General features: G+C 41.3%; 2 protein-coding genes across 2 annotated transcripts in view; one reads left to right on the plus strand and one right to left on the minus strand.

Moving 5' to 3' along the window:
• twsg1b (twisted gastrulation BMP signaling modulator 1b) lies at window positions 1-5,208 on the minus strand. The gene is made up of 5 exons (XM_067435038.1): window positions 5,081-5,208; window positions 4,503-4,653; window positions 3,926-4,025; window positions 3,127-3,387; window positions 1-974 (listed from the first exon to the last, which is right to left on the minus strand). Exons 2-5 carry the CDS (start codon window positions 4,620-4,622, stop codon window positions 793-795), a joined length of 663 nt encoding a protein of 220 aa, XP_067291139.1. The 5' UTR covers window positions 4,623-4,653; window positions 5,081-5,208; the 3' UTR covers window positions 1-792.
• The window catches only part of LOC137063770 (uncharacterized), a 24,627-nt gene continuing 5,044 nt past the window's right edge, over window positions 5,097-24,679 (plus strand). The window contains exon 1 of the mRNA XM_067435040.1: window positions 5,097-5,192. The gene's annotated coding sequence lies outside the window, so the exon portion shown is untranslated. The remainder of the gene's footprint in view (window positions 5,193-24,679) is intronic.

Below are 24,679 nucleotides of genomic sequence, written 5' to 3' on the forward strand. Positions count from 1 at the left end.
GATGATGTTTTATTATAAATCCAGTGATTGGCTGAGGACACAAGCGTCCCTCATCTTTAACACACACACACACACACGTCGGTCTTCAGAAAGACCTGGAGTACGGTCAGAATAATATAATCTATTGAAGCACAGATATGCATCTAATCTCAATCCTGCCGCTCGTCTGAACGCACGCGGCTACACGTCAGTCTGCAGGAGTAACAGGAATAATAATAATATATACACAATCTAAAGCGTGAGCCTAAGGGACCGACATCAGACGTCAGTGCGGATGAGAGGCAGACGGGACGGTCAGTAACAGACAGGACAAGATGGTCATTAACTAACGGGATGGTCAGTAACGAACAGGACGGTCAGTAACGAACGGGAGGGTAAGTAACAGACAGGACAAGATGGTCATTAACTAACGGGATGGTCAGTAACGAACAGGACGGTCAGTAACGAACGGGAGGGTAAGTAACAGACAGGACAAGATGGTCATTAACTAACGGGATGGTCAGTAACGGACAATTAAGTCAATAATGAACGGGACACAGAATCAGACGGGACGGGATGATATGGTCAGTAATGGACAGGACGGTCAGTAACAGACAATACGGTCATTAGTGGGACTAGACGGTCAGTCATTGAAGGGATGGTCAGTAACGGACAATACATCAGTCATGAGATGATCAGTAACAGACAGGACACAGAATCAGACAGGACGGTCATCAACGGGACAATATGGTCCCATTAATAAGGTTATTAAAGAACAGGATGTCATTAACGGTCAGTGAATGTCATTAGCGGTCAGTAAAGGCAGTTGATGCACTTGACGGCTTTGCTGCCGTAGTCGAGGCACTCAGGGCCGATGCACTGACAGCAGGCGTTGTGGAACCAGCGGTACTTGGACCCGCCCATGGACTCACAGTACTGCTTACACTGCCGGATCGACACACACTCGTCAAAGTACACCACCGTACACAGCTTATCTGGAGACACACACACACACACACACACACACACACACACACACACACACACACACACACACACACACATCAGTGAGTCACTGCTGTCATCACACACACAACAAATCACGCTCTGCAAAATCACTGACGTGCAAAGTCGAAATTAACATAAGTCAATTATAATATAATTTCAACTTTTTTTAAAAATAATTTTGACTTTAGGTAAATTTCAATATTTTACTATATTTATCAATATTATTCAATATTTTTTATTATATTTTTACTTTGCATGTCAATTTATTTTTTTGACATGCAAAGTAAAAAGTACGACATTTTATAATAACATCAAATTTGACACTGTCATAATTATGGTATAAAAATTGAAATTGACTGTGTACAATTATGACCTAAAAATTATAACCAAAACATTTATTGTAGAAAGCTATTCTAAATATAAAAAGCAAAATCAAAAATAACACAAGTCATAATTATAATAATGTAAAATTACATGTTGTCATACTTATGATCATGACATGCAAAGTCACATAAATACAAAACTTTTATAAAAGTTAAAATAAATTTCTTTAAAAAATCTAAATTATGACATGCAAAGTAAATATTGGCATACCAAGTTATTCCAATTATATTCTAAAAAGTCAAAATGAGAACAACATTGAAATTATGACAAAAAATGACATTGACATGCAAATTCATAATTATGACAAATCTGAATCTTTACTTCTTAAGTTATGAAAACTAATTTTAAAAGTATGAGTTGTTTAAAGACCGCCGAACCCGTCCATCAGGAATAAACCCCAGTCTCCGGTATATTCACACGGAGAACAGATGATCACACTGGAGTTATGATCAGATTAATGAGACACATGATCAAATCTCTGTGACGGAGCTCAGCGTGACTGAACGCTGCTGTAATTGTGAAGCGATGTGGTGAATTTCCGGACCGCTGGACGCCTCATTACCGCCACAGCTCAGGGTCAGAGGTCATGAGGTCGCGGCGCTAATGGCGTTCCTGCTTACTGAAGCGCGAGCGGCCATCTTTCCTCTCCTCCCGCGGTCTCTCTTACAGCCGATACTGTAGTAATGTAAACTGCAGTTCCTCCTCTGGCCACTAGAGCGGCTCCAGAAGGAGCAGAATCTCATTGAGCTCATGTTAAAATGCCCAACGTTACAGCAGAATAAAACATGTTTACAGTCTGGGACAAATTGTGGTTTTGGTCTATACGGCTAATTTTGCCCTTCATGACGACTGTGAGGGGGTGAATTTATTTATAACTCATTCGTTTACATTATATAAAGCCTTAAAGTTCTGCATAATTAAGGGCGTGGCCACTTTGAGTGACAGGTGGATTAGCCGTTTGTCTGCTGTCTGTTAGTCATCGTGTCACCTAAGCTCCGCCCACGTCCCGCCTCTTTGCCCATTTCCTGTTTTCCCGCCGTGACTCGTGATGACGAGCTGCCAAGATGGCGACGGCCAGCTCGTCTCTACTTTACGCTTCAGAACGGCTCTTCAGAATCCTACGGGTGACGTCACGGACACTACAGCCAGATTTTTAGTCTACGATTTTAATTAGTGAGAGTGAGAGCATTGCTGTCCTTTCAGATTGTTCTATTATCTGACCTTAATGCATTTTAACGTCATCACCTGAACAATGTCGACTTTTACAGTCTATGAGTGAAGCGCAAGCGGCATGGGCGTCGGAAGCAAATAAAAAGTGGGTGTGTCGCGTTCAGAGTTTTGTTTTACTGGAGTAACTTTAGATGCCATTTACATGAACAGACAAAACGTAAATCAGTGAGTTATTAACCGCGGCTGTAGTGTAGCGGTTAGAGACGCACGGCATCAAGTTTAGACGCTAATCGATCAGAGGTTCGAATCCGCCTTTTAGCCGAACTCGCTCTACTCCCTTCCCCATCACACATCAGATCGGAAAGGCATTTATATTCAATAAAAACTGAGAAAATATTAGAAAAGTGGAAATAAAGCGTCTGATGAGGTTAATAATAAGTGTTCCTCGGTTAGGGGTGAACAGACATGAGCTGAATTAGAGACGATAAAAGTGAGTGGGTCTGATATCATTGGTCGTAAACAGTGGGTGGGTCTTACACACACACACACACACACACACAGGTTCTGACGGCCATGTTTCCTGACCTTGATTGTCGTAGCTGGCGTGGATGCTGTTTCCCGGCAGCGAGACGTTCTGGTGCGAGTCCTCCAGGGTCTCCAGGAAGGACAGCAGGCTGTGGTGATGGGAAAGCTCTTCGGCCACGGGGAAGGACACCACCATCATGCTGATTGGTGATTCGCCCTCCGTCAGCGCGCGGAAGAGCGACGGGATTGGCCGCTGAAGCTCCTCCACCGTGCTCTTGGCCGTCGCCGCCGTATCGCTGTAGTTCTTCGGGTTACACATGCCTGAGAGACACAACACACACACTTTACAGCCCCTCACACACACACACACGACTAACACATCACACACGAACACAAACTAATATCGGCTGCCACCGAAAAAAAACAAAAACAATTTAAGAAGTAATTTAAACTTTTTTTCCCCCCCTCACAATTTTTTTTTCTACAAATGTCACAAAAGCGAGGGGTGAAGTCAAAATAGCGGATTATAAATTCTGAATTGATACAGTTAAAGTCCGAATTATCAACTCATAACTTGCAAATCACAATAGCGAGACAAAAAGACAATTTGCAAACTAGAAAATGGCAAGAAATAATGCTGGAATTTCGGGGAAAAGTCAAAATGGCGGCAAAATAATGTCGGAATTGCGAGAGAAAAAAATTTGGAATGCATTAAATAAAAAATAAAGTGGGAATGATGAGAAACGTCAGCATGGAGAGAGTGTCTGAATCCTGAGGCAGCTGAAGATTGAGCAGTAGATGTGATATTATTCTGCGTGATGAGTTATTGATTATGAGTTATTGATTATGATGCTCTTACCCACACAGTCACAGCACTCCTCCCACAGAGTTCCCAAACACATCATACACTCCTTACAACACGAACAGTTCCCATCGGACGGCCGGCACTGACACAGCTCCTGCTCCACACACACACACACACAGGATACATCTCACATCATCTGACAAGCGTGTGCATTTCTACACAACATGAAAAATATAAAAACTTTAATAATCATAATAATGCACGTGTGACTCCTAAAGAAGGTTCAGTGTTTCTCTTTTTAAAACTAGAAACTTTAAAAAGTGCAAAATACATAAATACTGAGAAAAATGAGCCTAAACTTTTAAAATACCAAGAAATGTCTTGGTGAGAAGCAATGCACACAAATATGAGGAGGAAAAAAACTAATTTAAGCCATATATCATATAGATATGTAAAGACTAGGACTGAACGGACATGTTGGACATGTAAATATATATTCCACATTAGTAGCTACTGTTGCACATTATGAATTATGAAGCAGAAAATGCATCTCACACACACACACACACTCTTCAGCTTCAGGAGTGTTTGTTTATGATTTATCAGAACCGACACAACGCGAGACTCTTACCTGAATGAGACACTTGCTGACGTCACTGGCACACAGAGCTTTATTACAGGCCAAAGCGAGAGAAAAACTTGACAGAAGAAGAAGAAAAACTGATGATGATGAAGATGATGAAGGCTGCATTACGACCCGAACCGGAGCGAACCCACCTGACCTGAATCAACACACGAGTGAATGAATAAATGAATGAGAGACTGACACACACACACACACACACACACACACACACACACACACACACACACACACACACACACACAGAGAGAGAGAGGCACAATACACAAACATCAAAGACAAAAGCGGCTTCCGGCGGCCAGTGACGCGACAGCGCGCGGCGGCGGCGACATCAAAGGCTTGTCTGAAAGTAACAGTGCGAAAGTATCGAGCACGTGCTACAGTAACCGCGGGAGTTTCCTCACGCCTCGCAACACAAACACACACACACACACACACACACACACACACACACACAATAAACGTGTGTGAACCTCTCTCTGATTCACCTCGTGCTTGAGCGAAACGACTTAAAGCCTCGAGTCTGAAGAAGTTTCTCACACACACACACACAATCACAAACTCACCGCGAGACAATGGAGGTGTTCGTGTCTTCCAGGAGGTTTGAACACACACGGATCCGCTGCAGAAGATTTAAGACATCATCAGAACAGACCCGAACTGGACTAGACTGCTGCTGTGAGTCTCTTTCACACACACACACACAAAGACACACAGGCGCCTTAAAGACACACACCCCCTTTTGCTTGCTTATCTACAGAGGAGGTGTGTGTGTGTGTGTGTGTTATATGACCCCAAACAATCACCGTGAAGACGCAAAAGACAGCAGAAAGGAGTTTCTGAAATCAAAAAGATCAACCTGCACATTAATGACGACAGAAATGAAGAGTTAGCCTAATACTTTAATAAATCTGGTCATGTTATTGATTTACACACAGACTGTGTATAGGCTATATGTTATACAATATTGTCAATGTCGAAAACAACTTTTCATATTTGTGTGCAAAACGTCAAAAATTGTAATCAATGAAATTATTTTTTTATACTTTTTAATACTCTATTTATGATATAAAAAGTCAAAATTATGACGCATAAAAATTGAAATAATGACTTAAAAATGTAATGATGACATAAAGACAATATTACGACAAAAGGTCAAAATTATAAGGGAGAAATAAAGTCCGAATGGCGGGAAATACATTTGGAATAGTGTGAGAGAAAGTCGAAATGGCGGAGAATAATGTCGGAATGTAAATAATAATGATAATTGCTCACACTTCTTGTCTGGTGAGGACTCGGAGTCAGAGAGAAAATGGCCAACCAGAGGAAGGCAGTCAGAGCTTTGGAGCATATAAATGAAATATGAGAAATAAATGAATGAGAAGATGCGCTTCCTTCTGACGGAACCCTCTCGGTGGCAGAAATCATGAGGTAACAGTAAACATGTATTTATTATATATATATATGTATGTATATATATGTATCCAGATATTGCACAGCTGACAGACACACTTGACCAAACCTCAGCATCGCTCGGCAGTCGCTGCAGGTCCAGGTCACCGTTTGCTGTTTTTGACGAACCATGAGCAGATGTTGGTTCTGAAGGTCAGTTTGCTGTGTTGTGTTCACATTATTGAATTTAATGATGCACTTTTGTTACCTAATTTTCCTTACATGCTCATTAATGAAGTATTTTATTTAATAACAATTGTTTTAAAAGTTAATGCACTTTAAAAAGTGAATGTGATTTCATTTCAATAAAAGATGCGAGTCTTGATTTGGTTTCCATTTGCTTGTGCTCGCGAGCGCCCTCTGGTGGGAACAGGAGACGAGACCTTTAACTTCATTCAGTTCGACATTTCAATAACGTTAGGCAGTAAAAAAAATTGCATATTGTGATAAAGTTCATTATTTTCCATAATGTAATGATAAAAATTAAACTTTCATATATTTTAGATTCATTGCTCACCAACTGAAATATTTCAGGTCTTTTATTGTTTTAATGCTGATGATTTTGGCACACAGCTCATGAAAACCCAAAATTCCTATCTCAAGCATATTTCATCCAACCAATAAAAGAAAAGTGTTTTTAATACAAAAAAAGTCAACCTTCAAATAATGATGTTCAGTTCTGCACTCAACACTTGGTGGGGAATCCTTTAGCAGGAATGACTGCTTCAGTGCGGCGTGGCATGGAGGCGATCAGCCTGTGGCTCTGCTGAGGTGTTCTGGAGGCCCAGGATGCTTCGATAGCGGCCTTAAGCTCATCCAGAGTGTTGGGTCTCGCGTCTCTCAACTTTCTCTTCACAATATCCCACAGATTCTCTCTGGGGTTCAGCTCGGGAGAGTTGAGCACAGTAATACCATGGTCAGTAAACCATTTACCAGTGGTTTTGGCACTGTGAGCAGGTGCCAGGTCGTGCTGAAAAACCAAATCTTCATCTCCATAAAGCTTTTCAGTAGATGGAATCAATCAACTTTATTTACAATCATGATTGTGTCAGAGCAGCTTCAGTGTTAAACAGGACAATACTGCAGCAGAATTAGATTCGGCTGTACAGTCGTTCTGGAGTAAACAGTGATGTTATCAGCTTATTTTAATTTATCAGAGAGAGACAATGTTGGCAGATCAGTATTATAGTTCATAGAATTAATTAAAACCAAATTCATTAATTTTATTTGTATATTTAGTTGAATAACTTTGATCATAATGTTAGTGTCCCCAACTGAGCAAGCCAAGCCAAAGGCGACCAAAGGAACCGAAACTCCATCAGGGCATGATGGAGAAAAATAAACCTTAGAGAAACCAGACTCAGTTCTCCTCTGGCCTATTAACACACAGTGGAGGATTATTATTCTGGACACCTTGCAGGTCAGAAATCATATTAGAGCGGAATATTTTTACACGTCGATTACACAAGAGTATGAATACATGAAAGATCGCAGTTATTGTGCCGGAGACGGGTTTTGAGCATGTCATGCCGGTGAGGCAAATTCAGAGGACACACCAATTGACACGGCTCAGCAGACACTCCAGGATGCGTTGGTCATGTCCAGGCAGGTCCACCATCCGATCCGGACAGGGCCCAGATCCGGGATAAACCTCGGGATAAACAGAGAGACTAACATTAGTGTAGATGCCAATCTTCTGATGATGTAACGAGTACATCAGGTGTTATTGGAAGTGTTCCCGATTCCAGCTGACCTAGTTAATGCAGCCTAACAATAAGTCAATTGTTTTGAATATTGAAAGTTAAAAATGTTCTATGTGTATGCCATAGTAAAGAGATGGAAGCATGAAGTGCTCCAAAATCTCCTGATAGCGAGCTGCATTGACCCTGCCCTTGATAAAACACAGTGGACTAACACCAGCAGCTGACATGGCACCCCAGACCATCACTGACTGTGGGGACTTGACACTGGACTTCAGGCATTTGGGCATTTCCTTCTCCCCAGTCTTCCTCCAGACTCTGGCACCTTGATTTCCGAATCAAAAATTTGCTTTCATCCGGAAAAAGTCCTTTGGAGCACTGAGCAACAGTCCAGTGCTGCTTCTCTGTAGCCCAAAAGTGTCTTGACCTGGGGAATGCGGCACCTGTAGCCCATTTCCTGCACACGCCTGTGCACGGCGGCTCTGGATGTTTCTACTCCAGACTCAGTCCACTGCTTCCGCAGGTCCCCCAAGGTCTGGAATCGGTCCTTCTCCACAATCTTCCTCAGGGTCCGCTCACCTCTTCTCGTTTTTTGCCACACTTTTCCCTTCCCACAGACTTCCCACTGAGGTGCCTTGATACAGCACTCTGGGAACAGCCTATTCGTTCAGAAATGTCTTTCTGTGTCTTCCCCTCTCGCTTGAGGGTGTCAATGATGGCCTTCTGGGCAGCAGTCGGGTCGGCAGTCTTACCCATGATTGCGGTTTTGAGTAATGAACCAGGCTGGGAGTTTTTAAAAGCCTCAGGAATCTTTTGCAGGTGTTTAGAGTTAATTAGTTGATTCAGATGATTAGGTTAATAGCTCGTTTAGAGAACCGCTTCATGATATGCTAATTTTTTGAGACAGGAATTTTGGGTTTTCATGAGCTGTGTGCCAAAATCATCAGTATTAAAACAATAAAAGACCTGAAATATTTCAGTTGGTGTGCAATGAATCTAAAATATATGAAAGTTTAATTTTTATCATTACATTATGGAAAATAATGAACTTTATCACAATATGCTAATTTTTTTAAAAGGACCTGTATGTATTTCACCCAATCCCCCTCTTACCCAACCCTTACTTGAGGTAGGATGATATAATTTCTCTGCAGAAGTAGGGTGAACTGACTAATATAACAGAAAAGGTCTGCCAGGAAATGGCAGAATTCCACAATAGTCCCGTCCTCCATAGTGAGTTTGATCTGCTATGTAACGTAAACACACAGATAGGGTTGGGAACCGAGTAACCGGTTTTTAAGCAGAACCGATACTGATTTTTGAAAAATACCGGAACCGCGCGAAATTCCTGAGTGTCGGTTCCGAAAACGGTTCTGGTGCAATGTGTGTGCGAAGCGCTGGGAGCATAGCCGCACAAACACACACACACACACACTGTCTTAGCGCTGCCGCCTCCCTTCCCCTCACGTCACTTTTTTAAAATCCCCCACAGCGTGAGTCCCGCAAACGTGGCGCCGAGGAGCTTGTTTGTAATCCGAGGACCATGGCTTATTAGTTTCGAAATGGTTTGTGTACAAGCTGATCGCGTTGAAAATAAAGGCATTTGTCTGGCGTTGTGAGCTTATTTGAAACATTGCCGCGGCTCATTTAAGAAAATGACAGCTCTGAAGAGACGCCGCTTTAGTTCGAGGTAAGTTGGTGCTAACAATAATAAAGAAAGACGATCAACAGCTTATGTGTTACCACTGAAACGTAGATATATATATATATATTTCCAAATGTAAGCCCATCTTATACGGGATGACGCTTCATACTGTCGTCTGCCCCGGCTCTAACCTCGAGTGTTTTAGCCTGTTTACTTTTTGCAAACCTTGTGAGCGTCCTCGCCCCAAATGTTTTTATTGGTTTATTAAGTACAAACAGGAGAGTTATGAAAAATCGAGTGCGAGGGATATGTTCACTTCACACAAAAAGATTTTGTAATGAGACGGCTAACTGTAGAAGCGTTTAGTCCACTGTCTATAATAGCCTAATTTAGAGATCACTTTTTTTTTTAACCGACAACTTTGATCGGTTAACGTTAATACGGTCAACCATGGGTTAAACGGTCATCAGTTAACATCCCTAAAACAGAGAGAGAAAATATAATAAGACAATTTCAGAGGTGTAAATTTGAACATGTTTATTTTAATTTCCATAAATTCCATATGGCTCGATTAATCCTGTATTATATATGTATAGTACAGGACTTTTTTTTTTTACATTGCCAACCTGTAAATTCATTTCAGAGCAAGTAATAAACACAAAAAGGATTGTTTAAAGTTGCGTATTGTGCCTTTTTCCTTTACCACTATTTGTTTTATAATTTTAATGGAACCGGAATCGGAACCGGAATCGTTAGGCGGAATCGGAACCGGAACCGGAATCGGAACCGGAATCGTTAGGCGGAATCGGAACCGGCAAATTTCTCACGATTCCCAACCCTACACACAGATCAACCACATTATTAAAGGGGCGGTGAAACACTCAGTTTCAGTCAATCTCATGTCAATCTTGAGTACCTATAGAGTAGTATTGCATTCTTCATATCTCCGAAAAGTCTTTAGTTTTATTATATTTATAAAATAAATATGGGCTGTACCGAGTCTTTCCGGAAAAAAAACGAGCTCCTGGAGGCGTATCGTGTGGGCGGAGCTAAAGAATGACGAGCGCAAAGCGGAGACGTCCTCAAGCGTGGAGAAGCCCATCGCTATCGATCTCAGCTAATACAGATAATGATCCAGAATCAGATCCGGAGGCTGAAATAAACTGAACAGGAGAAGCAGCAGCAGCAGGACGTCCGTCTCTGTGGTATGGACTGTATTTAGTGGCCTGTCAACATTTGTGTGTGTTTACTCGCAGTTTATGAGGACATGATTCGGTTTATGGACTATTGTATGCGACTAAACCTTAGCAGTAGCAAGCTAAACGGTTTAGCACGTCAGACTAGTGTAACGTTATACAGAGAACAACAATAGAGTCCGTTAGCGCATTTGAATGACGAAGCACGCGATCGTGTCGTTTACTGATGTTTACTCACGCGACGATAGCCGACAGCACAGACATTTGAAGCCGTTTAACTCACCGGCTGCTTCCAAAGCAGGACCGAACCTTTATCGCTGGGACCGCTCCGTCAGAAACACACTTCTTTGGTATGATTTGGTAAAGTCCTGACAGCAGTGACCGTGGAGATCCACTTTTAGACGCGACTGAAGCGATGTTGTGAAGCTTCCCGTCATTTCTGTGTTCAAATTGGTTCAAATGCAGCGCTGCCTTCCCAGAATGCTGTGCTGAAGCGTTGAAGTTGCTCGACGTCACCCATAGGAATAAAGTGGATACACTGTGTAACTTTTTTAGTTTATTCTTAGCTAAATCACTTAAATCTTCCAAAAATATATGTGCTCATTAATGTATATTTACTTCTTTCAAGTAATAAAGTATTCTGGTAAGTTTATAATATGCCATTGAAAACACATACGGGTGAGGGGTTCGAATGCCTGTCGCCATGTTGCTCCTCCATCTTGAAAGTACAGCAGCCAAAGAGGGACATACCCGTAAATTCAAGCTTCGCCTTTTGCGTTTTAACACTCGATGGCACCGTGTCGAATGTGAAGAGGGAGATTGCCAAGTTAATCTTGGACTAAATCGTTAAAACGAAATTAGAATTGAGAGGAACAGAAACTAATATTCACTGGATGGTCATAAACCTTTACACCGCTAGATGGGGGAAAATATCACACAGTGGAGCTTTAAGCAAACTTTAAGCTGTGCGTACGCACATTCTGGAGACAAAGGGAACTGGCGACACAGATGGTGAAATCGTGAACTGAAGTTAGATTGTAGAAAATAAATGTGAGAAGAAGGATTATAAGAATTAATTAAGCAGTCCCTCCAGTTTTTCGCGATTCCGCGATCGCTGAATAAAATGCAAAATCAGAAAAATGTCGCTTTTTTTTTGCGATCCTGCATAATTTGACATTTCACCGCAAAATCACAAAAAATATATTTTCAATAACAAAAAATAAAAATAAATATCTACCTGAACTATCTAATTTATTTAAAGCTTAAACACATTGTTTTCATGAGGATTACAGACGTTGGGGAGCTTGCACAGTGTGTCTTTGTAAAAGCCAAAGTAAATCTTTCTCGTCTGCCATCTCGTCTCGCATAGGCCTGAGTGCCAGGACCGGACAGATTGATTACTCTAGATGGATGAATGACCAAATAAAAGTATGATATGCCCGATAACACTAAAAAAGAGTTAATAAAAGCGCTGTATACCACGAACTCGATTCGCTCCTGACACACGGACTGATGTCAGACTGGCGGAGGATTGCTTGCCGGCTGTCAGCGCTCGCGAGTAAACAGATCTGTTCTATAGGCTTAATGCCCTTGAACAATCATAATCAAACACACCCATGATTATGTCTAAATGTCCGTCTTGGCAGTGTCTTGAGTGAATAGGTTTGGGAAGTGTGTCAGTATAGGCTATTGGGTCCGTGTATTACTGTAGGCAGTAATCTTTAAAGCCCCACTTGGCTACTTTTGCTCTCGGGGTCCCCCTACAGTTTGGAAAAAATAATGTCCTTAACTACTGTCGTAAGCTGTCATCCTACAACAGGGGATGCCATCGCGCGTGCATTTGTTGACATGACAACCCTGATAGCCCTGAACTAGTGATGCGCGGGTCGTCTCATAACCCGCGGACCCCGTATGTCTATTTAGTGGTCGCGGGTGCGCGGCGGGCTGTAAAAATATATACAGTGGTGCGGTGCGGGCCAAATAACTTCATAAAAGCGTCCCACGGGTCGGTGCAGCACTAACAGTTCCCCTGAAAACTGCAAGAGGAGTTCTTCTGGCGTCGCGTGTGAAATGTCTTCATCCAGGTACAGTCAGTGGCTTATGTTTCAGCATGTCATATGAATATAATTTCATGGGTTTTATTTTTTTCAAACGCCAAATAATCGCGATGCTCACGTTTACAAGCCAGCGTCATTATAGTAGTCTATTGGTTACCGTTTTACAGAATGTATATGATACTTCAGTTCAGTGTTTGAGTGGTAGCTCACCGTAACAAGCAGGACAGCATCGGTCGGGCACGCCTCCTTCAGCTCACGCCGACGAGCAAACGCTGGTCACATGTTGATCCTCGTCCTGCCTTTAATCCCATCATTTTTTCATTTCCTCTTATTGCTTTCCTCCAACAAAACCTTCTCTTTCTTATTTGTCTGTGCTGCTTCGGACATGACTATATTATCCGACGAACAAAGTTGGGCTCGCACGTCCGAATGTAAGGAAGTGTGTGTGTTGGTGGAAGTGACGCATATGCCGTAAAGCAGTCGAATTTTGTAGTTCTTTTTGTTCTCGGGTTACTACCCGAAACCCGAAGTTTAAAAGTACGATTAAAAACGATACAGACCCCATCAGGCTATGGCAGACGTGTCATTCAACCTATTGTAAGTCGATGTATCATCACAAGAGTCTTAAAAAATATATTATGAAGGTTGAAAAGTTACCTAGTGCTGCTTTAAAGTGAAAGCAACCTAGGCTACCTATCAAAGAACAACCACTGAACAAAATAAAATAAATAACTGTAGCCTGACTTAAACGATAAAAAAACGACTTAAAAAAGCATTTTTGTATTTATTTATCATTGTAGTTATTTGTCCTCATATCATTTGTTTATTAGTTCTTATTTTATTACTGACTGTTTACTTGATTAATTAATTATTTGAGAACTTTTTATATAGCCTAAGGCAATTGCTTATTGCTGTATTTACTTTTCCCAGATATTTCCCGCCCTAAGCGATCATGTTATTAAAGCTCATAGTTCACCACTGGCCTTTTTGTGTAAGATACCAAAATAAAGAAGATTTGTGCATTTTGTTTGTTCTATTGTTGTGTATGACTATTGTGCATCTAACATAATACATAATATGGTAAATGTGGTATCTTAATTATTAAAAAAAAATTTTTTCGCACATTTCTGGAAATTACCTCCACAAAATCAGTCATATTGATCGCAAAAATCACAAAAAAATATCGTGAAATCCTGGAGGGACTGATTAATGATATTTCATTTTCACTCCATTTCATACGTTATATCCACATTGACATGAAGATTCAACCCAACAGTGTTATTTGTGCTGATTGTTTTAGGCTTTATGCATCTAGTAAAATCCAAACGTAATTCAAAATGTATTAAAATAATATATCGCTACCGTACAGTCACACCGTCCACAACGTGAGCGCAGGAGGAGATGGCGCGACTAGCCTACATGTGATACAGAATAGCATGAAATACCTTTTTATTAGAGAACTGCACAACACAACATATTTTCCTTAATGTAGGCTACATATATCACAAAGTCTGCAAATACAGTAATGTGTCACAAATATGTTCTGTCTTGTCATCCCCTGTGCTTGTTTGTCTGATTAGGTTATCATCCCCACCTGTGTCTAACTAGTTCCCTCATCTCCCTTGTGTATTTATGCTCCCCATTCTGTTCTATCCTTCGTCGGTTATTGTTTGTACGTAAGGTTAATGTTTGTATGTAGTTTGAGTTTGAAGTAAAGTCTGTGTTGACCCCTCATTGCCAGTGTTGCCAGTTCAACCAAACCGTGACATCATGAAGCACAATCGCTACTCATCATCAGTAAATATTACAGTGTTCGTTACAAAACCCTCATAAAGAAGCATGTGTTCACTATAACATTTTTGTCTTCAATTTGCCCCCACAAATGAATTCTGTGATTTTGTCGATGTGTTAACGATCAGTCTATTTGTTAAAAACATAAATCCTCCGGTGACCCGGGTATGTAATGCTTCAGGATGGCACTCTTGGCACTGTTGGAGGATTACAGCAATGGCAGAATAAGAAGAGAACGAGTTTTCATCTAGGGACATTATCCGCAAAACTGCATGAATTTTATTTGATTTGAAGTGTTTAAAATTAACCAAATATTTTAATTAGCCTAAAATAACACTTTATTTATGTTTTTATGGGTATTTTGATATATTTATTCTACAACATAAAAACGATATTGAATGATATTCAGCAATTTAATGTGTAAAGCACAAATAGCATTCATAGTCCGTATCTAATATTTTTCAATGTCTTTTACTTTTGAAAGTATCAAACATGGTGGATGGGAATAGGCAATCAAATTATATGCAGATGAGTTCGTGCATAGTAAAACTAGGCGTTGTAAGTTCCACATATGGTGATTTCGGGGAGGACTCAGGGTGGAGAAGCACGTACGCACAATCTGCTGCTGGCTGGGATTTATAAAGGGGTTTTTGCGCAGCTTTTGGCGTACGCATGGTTTTATAAATCTGAATTTTTTTGTGAGTACGCAAAATTTACGCACATTTTTATAAATGAGACCCCTGGGCTTTGGAGAGCACGCTCTTTTCCTTGTTTAAGGAATGTTTTCAGAGACCTGGACACATGGGGCAGCCACCTAGTCCCCTTCACTCCACTTGGAGCATTCACATTGACCCCGATGTCTGTTCCCAGCTCCCTGAGTTCCCTCATAGATTTGGGACTAAAATGGTATGTTTTCCAGACCAAGTTTAGCAGGTCATACACCTGCCCTATCATTGGGATTCATATCATTGTACAGCTAGCAACCTCAGCTCCAATCTGTAGACAGAATAGTGTATAATGTCAGAATATGTTTTAACTTACTTTTGCTATGCCAGTTACAACATCTGTACATATTACAATGATATGCTATACTCTAGCGATACAATCTATGATATGATAATAATCGTAGGCCTAATAATAATAGAAAAAAACAAGCAATAATACAAGACTGACCCTTATAAAAATATTAATAATTAACAGTACCAAAAATATATATACAGCTCCTGAAAAAATTAAAAGAGCACTGCAAAAGCGATGTTTCTCTTTTTATACTGTTGATAGGTATGCGTTTCGGTAATATGAACAATCTTGTTTTATTCTATAACTTCTGACAAGTCAAAGTCAAGTCAAAATAAATAACATTCAGAGCATTTATTTGCACTGCTTTTGAGATGAAAAATAAGAAGTATGCAGACCTATTGTTATGGTACAGAACTGTGGAGACAAAGATGGTGAGTATATGTTTTTATTGAGCGAAACCAGTAGTGAGCTGATGATAAGGCAGTGCAGGTGAGCTGAGGTGAGGTCTTGAATGGTGGTCACAGGTGAGAGATGCAGAGAGACTAGGGGAACTTTGATGGAGAGAGACGCTTGAGAATGAGGAACGCTAGGCGTCGGAGAACGAGGAACGCTAGGCGTCGGAGAACGAGGAACGCTAGGCGTCGGAGAACGAGGAACGCTAGGCGTCGGAGAACGAGGAACGCTGGGCGTCGGAGAACGAGGAACGCTAGGCGTCGGAGAACGAGGAACGCTGGGCGTCGGAGAACGAGGAACGCTAGGCGTCGGAGAACGAGGAACGCTAGGCGTCGGAGAACGAGGAACGCTAGGCGTCGGAGAACGAGGAACGCTGGGCGTCGGAGAACGAGGAACGCTGGGCGTCGGAGAACGAGGAACGCTGGGCGTCGGAGAACGAGGAACGCTGGGCGTCGGAGAACGAGGAACGCTGGGCGTCGGAGAACGAGGAACGCTGGGTGCCGGAGAACGAGGAACGCAGAGACGCTAGGCGCTGGTAGGGGTGTAAGAAAATATCGATACACGTGAATATCACGATATTATGTTTGGCGATATTGTATCGATTCTCAAAAACGCTGTATCGATATTTATATATTTATTTATTTACATCCAAGTTTCGTGGCTTTGTGTTCGGTTTAAACCACAGACTGTATAACACCCAACCGCTAGATGGCAGTGCTATCTCAGAACGCATAACTGACGCGGAGCCGGAGAAGCGCAAGGTGAAAGTGCGTGCATCACTAGTGTTTACATTAGCAAACCCAGCTCTCAAGACGATAGAATTATTCCGCTCTTGCAGTATACAGAGCTGAAGTGTGGACTCATGTTGGCTTCAGCTATAAAGAAGCCACTAAGGAAATCGACAAGAGTCATTTTGTTTGCAAAATAGGCCAAGTTATAATCTAATACTCGGGAAACACATTGAAACAGAGAGCTCGCTTAACATCCTGACGTCACCCGCGCTGCTGAGAAGCGTTTCGATAGAATGTCCTGCACGCTTTCCTCTCAGTAACAAAATAAACACACTCCAAAACTGACAGCGGTGGCAGGAGAACGAAAGATAATAGCGATGTGGATATGGATGCACCAGCTCTGCAGTTCAGTAACGTTACTTGAAATAGCACTTTATACAATAGACTGCTTTATAGAAAACAGCTTTAGGCGCACTGCACTCCCTTTTTTGGTCAGCGTTTTTTCATTCAAAAATGAGCAGTGCACTTTAATGTTTCTAGGCAACCCCCGAATCACCTGTACTGTCAGTCAAATCAATGTAACGGTCAACACAACGGAAGGCCCGCCTCTTCATTCATTCGTTTGGACAACAGAACATAAGCGCGATGATGTTGCACGCTTTTCCGCTCAGAGTTGACTTTTTTTTCAACTTCATGCGCTCGGAGCGCTCCTTCAAAAACGCGAGGCGCCCAGGGCGCATAAGCAGCGCGCATAACGCTCTCTGCCATCCGAAATCCATTCAAAAAAGGCTTCTCGCTGCAAAAACGCGTTCTGTGTGATCGGGGCTACTGTGTTAAATATAAAACAAACAGTCATTCAGTCATGAAATGGACTGCACTTCATGTTGTTAAATAGCCACTGCTATACTGTGAACCTTTAAAACATATACACATAAAGAATCCTGCAGTCACTTTACATTTCCCTTAATTTAGATTGCACATTGCATATGATTAGTGATATAAATGATACTGTATTAATTAAATAAAATACTTTGTCTCGTGTTTTAGGCTTATGGTTGTGTTCTTTATTCTTTTAAATTATAAAAAACAAAAACACACAAAAAAGAAATATTGCAATATATTGCCTCTCTTACAATATCGCAATATATTGCAATATATCGTATCGTAACCCCTGTATCGTGATACGTATTGTATCGCCAGATTCTTGGCAATACACAGCCCTAGGCGCTGGACAACGAGGAACGCAGAGAAGCTAGGCGCTGGAGAACGAGGAACGCAGAGACGCTAGGCGCTGGAGAACGAGGAACGCAGAGACGCTAGTAAAGCACTTGTAAAGTACTTGTATGGACTCTACAAACAAACTGGTACCAAAGAGATATTTTTTTGCCACCTTAGGTGGTACCAAATTCTGCCTTGCCCCATGGACTAATATTCCTACTCGTGAAATATGGACCTCCTCCGGGTATGGTGTGGTACTGGTGCGCTCACAGGTTCGCACGACCGCTTTCACATTACCAGTTTTTCATACGAACTGTGCCCTGTTCTGAACTAAACTGCCAGTTATACTACCTTTATTTATATTCTTAAAATGAGAGAAATCCCTGCATATTTGCCCATTCCATATACCCGTGTTGATTAGAGTATTAAAAACTTAATTCAAACTTAATTTAAGATACATTTACAACAAATAAAAATCTGTGATTAATCGTAAGTTAACTCATGACAATCATGCAATCATTAATCGCGGTTAAAATCTTTAATTGTTTGACAGCCCTAAAATATTTGCAACACAAACACCTTGTTTGGGGGAGAGGATCAGATTCCTTAGAAGAGACCACTCAAAAAGGAGAACAGAATTCTCAAACGTTTAAATCTTTCTCATCGTACTAGTGACTGCAGTGAAGTTGAGACCAATTTACCAATCGCACTGAGACCTTTAAAAAGACACCAGACATTAAAGGGTTAAAACAAAAGATTTACAAGATACATCATCTGTAGTATATCTGCATTCTGTGATTTGAATCCGGGGAAGGGAAAAGGGAGAGAAGGTTTTGGGCAGAGTCCTAGTCTTTCTGAGATCTTCCCACCAGATTGGTTAGGTTAGTTTTATTGCAGGGCGTTGGATCTCAGCTTTTGTCTTAGCAGTAAAACCAATCCTTACATGTTTGTGTGTCTGTGTGTGAAACCAGGAGCTGATCCCATCATTCATTGGACTTGGCAAAGCCCTCGAGTCAAAGCCAGTGTTCCTGTGTGGTAGTCGGATAGTTGATGTATCTTGCGGCAAAAAATGCATGACTCCTGCCTGACTCATGCTAAATCTGTACAGACCTGCCAAGCAGTTATGGCTAATCTGACCGGTACTGAACTGAGCCAGGCTCAACTGCGGGAATATAACGTGTCTAACAAAGGATTTTCATCAAGTTCAGTCTCTCTAGTCTCCAGTTATGATACTGCAAATTCTGCTCCAGAATGTTTTATCCAAGCACTTATCCATAAAGTCATGCCAGTACGTTTAATGGCTCTGTTATTACCCTACCGGCACAAGGAAGGGTGCACAGATCCGGCAGCGGTTCAAGAGTTAAAGATCGACCCGGGGCTCCTGGGAGATCCTGCTTGAAGCGCTAGAATGGGAGATTTGCTCTGGTCTTACCTGCTACTGCCACAGATATACAGTGTCATCTCATGTGGGTATAAATACATGGATTTTGTTAACAACTGCCATATATCTTAGGTAATGCCACAGTCTTAAAAATAAAGATGCATGGATCCAAAAGACGGAAGGATTGGAAGAATCAACAAAGAACTGTTTAAATATAGGTTACAGGTCTGTTCTAATTTAAGAAACAATGCTAAATGCATAGTAATCAATGCAACCATGTAATTGTGCATTGGCAGTTTTCATTATTAGGGGCCAAAGCATTAAAGGTAATCACTGGCGTTCTTACTATTCTTCCGGTTTTGAGTCTATGGCCGCCCATAAAACCGCAATGAAATTGGGCGCACAGATAGAAGACAATCTGAACTGTCCCCATAGCAGATTCAGATTCTGTAACTCAATCCCACTAGCGCAGCCAACTGTCCAAAGTTGCACTCATGTTTATGCTAATAACTTTCGAACCTAAGGGCTAGAAACATTATTTTTTCTTTTGATTCCTTAGCTCATGGTGATTCGATTGCATCCTATGTCAATTTTCCTGCCAAAAAACTCCTAGATGGTTTATCCAATTTGCACAAAAATGTAACCAGATCATTTTCAGACAATGCATGTTTAAGGGCTGTATCTCTACAATGCTTTATCGTCTTCAGACCAAACTTGGTACATGCCATCACAAGCATTACCTAAAGCTTCATGCTGCGTTTCGGCACAGTGCCCCGGAGATATGAAAAATGACTATTTTTGCTTTTAATTTCTTAACGGTTTGCCCATAAAGCATAAATGGTCTTGATAAGCCCCGTTTCCACCAAAATTACCAGGAACAAATTGTACCAGAACTTTTTTACAGGAACTTTTCTCCCCCCCAGACCTGCAACTGTATGCGTTTCGACCGGGATCCAAAGTACCCTGAAGATTAGGCAGATAAGTCCAGTGATGTAGGACTGCGCGTGACTACTCCTCCAAGTCACTGACGGACAGTAATCATTTTTGCGCGACCGCAAAAATTAGCAAAAAATTATGACAATTTTTGTACCGATTGCAAGATTTAGTGGACTGTTTACTGAACGTTATCTAAACTGATCTGGTGTTTACATGTGATGACTTTCAATCGCAATCATTTTGTCACATGCAATTTGTCTGCCGCATCAAAAATGTCGCCGCTGTTTTCTCCAGCAGCTGGAGTGTGTTAACTGTAGCCATAGCAACTCTTAACGGCCACCAGGACTAATACAGTATTATATAAGCTATTTATTTGCTGTAAAGTGTAATAATCATCTCAGAAAAAAAAAAAATCTTCTGTCAGGCGCAGTTAAAGTAAAAACTGTGTCATTATTCCAACATTATCTTCATAACCCTCAGAAAAATGAGCTTTCCTCTCTTGTCAACATGAGCGCGGCGCGCGCTGTCTCGTCATGTAAGGACGCACACTTATAGTAATCGGTCAGGTCGTTTACATGGTGAAAAATAGACTGTAAATAAATGAATAACGAGTATGGAAGAGAGTCAAGCTGTGCTGTTTTTCCTGGTTATGTATAGGTTTACTAAAGAGGGCAACGACAGAAAAGAGCAGCATATTCAGAAAGCTTGTAGAGCTAGATTTAAAATGACAATGTATATTATTATCAGCTATTACGGACATTGAACGTGAGATGGCTGAGACGATTGCGCACCATCAGACAGAGAGCAAGACTGATATTTACTGAACGCTGAACGAACCTCGCAAAAGACTTTTAAAAATGCCGGTTGAAATAAAATGCTGCATGAGCTCAACCAATCAGCACGTTCAGCGCAGAAGTCCCGCCCTTGAAAGTTCCTGAACTTTGAAAAAGTACTACCCCGCGAGCAGGGGCGTTTGGAGGGGGAAATATTTACCCGGAACTTCATTTAGACCCTGGTTCCTGCGGTCTAAACACACTGAGTACCACCCCAATGTTCCTGGGTAAAGTTCCTGCGGTGGAAACGCGGCTTTAGATTCAGGCCGGCATGGTGAGTCAAATTATATCCATTTTTTCCACATTGGCCATTTTGAATTTTTTTGTAAAGTGCTGTATTTCATGAATGCATTAGCGTATCATTACAAAACTCTGTATGGGTCATCGGTGCCCGATGACCTGAAGGAGCCTGAGAAGTTTTGAGCCAATCAAGTATTCACATGTTAATAACTTTGGATTTGGTTGATTTTTCACATTCTTAGACTTCTGAATCCAACGGTACCGAACATGTTAGGTTTCACCTATTGGTTTGTCCATCACTGTGATTTCGTGTGTCCCATAAAGACAAAACCACAGTAGGAAAATCGGAATCAAAGCCGATTGACTTAATGTTCATTGCCAAATGTCAAAATTTTGATAGTAGTGGACAAAAAAAAAAGTATGACTCCTGAATGAAATTAGATATTTTCCTCACAATTGGCATGCAACAAACAATAATTTTTTACATTTATATGTACGGATTATCATTGAGATTCAAGGACAACAATTACTTCAGTCGATGTCTCCTCTGAACTCCTTCAGTGTTTAACACAGATAAGGCTGGTTTCTTTGACTCTTACACAGTGTTTACACAAACAAAGACTTGATACATAGTTTGATCAAGATGGGTTAAAGCTTGATCTCAGATGAACAAGTGGTGTGTGAATGATATTAGCACTGTTGTGTTTGTAGTCAAATTTGTTGGTTGATATATTCTCATTATAACGGAAAGAAACTCAAGTAAAAGGAAAAAGACCCAGAAGTTGTGTGGCTGCCTTATTATATAAATCAGACTTAATCATTGTCGAAAACCTACCCAAAATCAGATATATAACTGTCTTTGGTTTAAATATGTTTAAGATGTTAGTGCTTTTCTAGGTACTCAAATGGCTTTTCATATAGAAAGCGTAATCTCCTTAACCACCACCAATATGTAGCATCACCTGATGATGCGACGGCAGCCATTATGCGCCAGAATGCTCACCACACACCAGCTGATTGGTGGAGAGTAGACAGAGTGATGAAGCTAACTAGTGTAAATGAGGATTATTAAGAGACCATGATGGACAGAGGCCAATGGCAAATTTGGCCAGGATACCTGGGACATCCTAGGATTCTTTATGGCCACAGAGAGTAAAGACCTCGTTTTAACATCTCATCCGATGGACAATAATTAAATAATGCATTTGTTGTTTTTCCCATTGTACAAAAGTATCCAGGACTAAAAGGGGACTAGAGGGTGACACAGGAGTAGATTTTCAAACCTCTCCCATCCCACTCCCACGAAAAAATCCTGTACCATCTGAATCCCACGAAAAACTGGTGTAAATTCCCATCTCAATCCCAGAAGAAGGACTCCCATTCCCTCCCACCGATTCCAAAAAAATGTTGGGACACTGTACAAATTGTGAATAAAAAAAGGAATGCAATAATTTAAGAATCTCAAACTTATATTTTATTCAAAGTAGAATACAGATAACATTTCAAATGTTGAAAGTGAAACATTTTGAAATTTCATGCCAAAAATTGGTTCATTTTGGATTTCATTAGTGCTACACATTCCAATTTTTTTTTGACAGGTAGCAATAAGAGGCCGGAAAAGTTAAATGTATATATAAGGAACAGCTGGAGGACCAATTTGCAACGTATTGGGTCAATTAGCAACATGATTGGGTATAAAAAGAGCCTCTCAGAGTGGCAGTGTCTCTCAGAAGTCAAGATGGGCAGAGGATCACCAATTCCCCCAATGCTGCGGCGAACAATAGTGGAGTGATATCAGAAAGGAGTTTCTCAGAGAAAAATACAAAAGAGTTTGAAGTTATCATCTATAGCACATAATATCATCCAAAGATTCAGAGAATCTGGAACAATCTCTGTGTGTAAGGGTCAAGGCCGGAAAACCATACTGGATTTTTTTCCAACCCGCGGGTCCCGCTTTTATGAAATGATTTGGCCCGTGTGTAAGCTCCACCTGTTTGGCCCAACGTAGGAATCAAACAGCTGGTCGAAGTACTTCTGCTTGTATGTCTTTTTCAGGAACTTCTATAAAGAACACTGCAATTTAGTGACTCCATGATGAATTTAATCTGACTCTAATTGAATGTAATTTCATTGAGTTTGTTACGTTTATAATTTTACAGCTGAACGAGTAATTAGTTGTGATTTAATTTAGATCTTTGATTTTTCGGAGTATCTCTACTTCTTAATTCTTCGCTCCTCAAGGGACCCGATATCGCTCGGAGACAAAAATGTTCGCGAAATTAATAACATTTGCTCACGGACACAAACTTGTCGTGTGCGCTGGGAAAGAAAGAACAGAAAGATCCAAATAAACAATGGTTTATTACTCTCAATTCATACTGCCGATCAGAACAGTTAAGTCTCAAGGCAGCTCAGTTCGTGAAGGGGAGACGGCAGGGCACTGGAGAAATCCGTGAAGCAGGGTGGCATAGGCAGACGCGGTCGGCTGGAACCGGATCCGGAGCGAAGCAATCCCACGATGAAACTCGAACAAACAGGAACCCACAGGACACACTGCAACGATCTGACACAAGACTGAGTGAGACACAGGAATACATGGGCCCGGTAATGAGGTGCAGCAGGTGAGTGATCGGTGATGAGTAATCAGTGACCACGCCTCCAACAACACCACACAACACAGACAGAAGGAGACGGTGGATTCATGAACCGTGACAAAACTGGCCTGTTCTGATATTAGTCAGAGGATTGCAGTATGAATGATATAAACCAACCCCCATGTCTCTAATGCAGAGATCTAAATGGTTGCTAGGGTACTGTGTTTGGTTGCTATGGAATGGCTTGGCACCATTCCATTATGATACCCCAAAAAGACCTTGCCAGTATGAATGATATAAACCAACCGATATTGGCTGTTTATTAGTACTTATAAAGCACATATTAATGCCTTAGACCCCGATCACACAGAACGCGTTTGAAAACGCGAGGCACGCGTTTCTATGCGTTCCGTTTTTATTCAGAAAAGAGCGGTGCGCAGCGTTTTTTAAAAATGTTTCTAGACAACCCCCGAATCTGTACTGTCAGTCAAATCAATGTCACGGTCAACACAATGTTGTGTAGCATGCAACTGGTGTTTTTCACTAGCTGCATGCATTCCTGTTTTCATGTTTTGTGTGAAAATGCTGAGTTTTCATTGGCTGCATGTTCATGTCACGTTTGGTGTGAGCACATGTTGATATTTCCTTGTCCCATGTGCTCATGTCTATTGTCTACCCCCCCCCCCCCCCCACACACACACACACACACACACCACCACCTTGTTTCCTGATTATTGGTTCATTTGCCCCACCTGTCTTCTCTCCTTACCCTCGTTTGTTTGCTTCCCATTTAGTCTCCTTGGCTGTGTCCGAAATCGCCCCCTATACCCTTAAATAGGGCACTGTTTGATGGGACAGCAATTTGTAGTGGTGTCCGAAACCATAGTGGACTTTTTTGAGTGCACTAATTCAATCCCA

The sequence above is a fragment of the Pseudorasbora parva genome, chromosome 24, assembly GCF_024679245.1.
Source record: "Pseudorasbora parva isolate DD20220531a chromosome 24, ASM2467924v1, whole genome shotgun sequence".
Taxonomy (NCBI): Eukaryota; Metazoa; Chordata; class Actinopteri; order Cypriniformes; family Gobionidae; genus Pseudorasbora; species Pseudorasbora parva.

Bases quoted from the DNA above. Each gene is read 5' to 3' on its own strand.
- twsg1b (XM_067435038.1), bottom strand. From the start codon at position 4,622: ATGCAGCCTTCATCATCTTCATCATCATCAGTTTTTCTTCTTCTTCTG. The intron at 4,026-4,502 runs GTAAGAGTCTCG...TGTGTGGAGCAG, and splicing joins TCAGCAAGTGTCTCATTCAG to GAGCTGTGTCAGTGCCGGCC. The intron at 975-3,126 runs GTCAGGAAACAT...GTGTGTCTCCAG, and splicing joins CGCCAGCTACGACAATCAAG to ATAAGCTGTGTACGGTGGTG.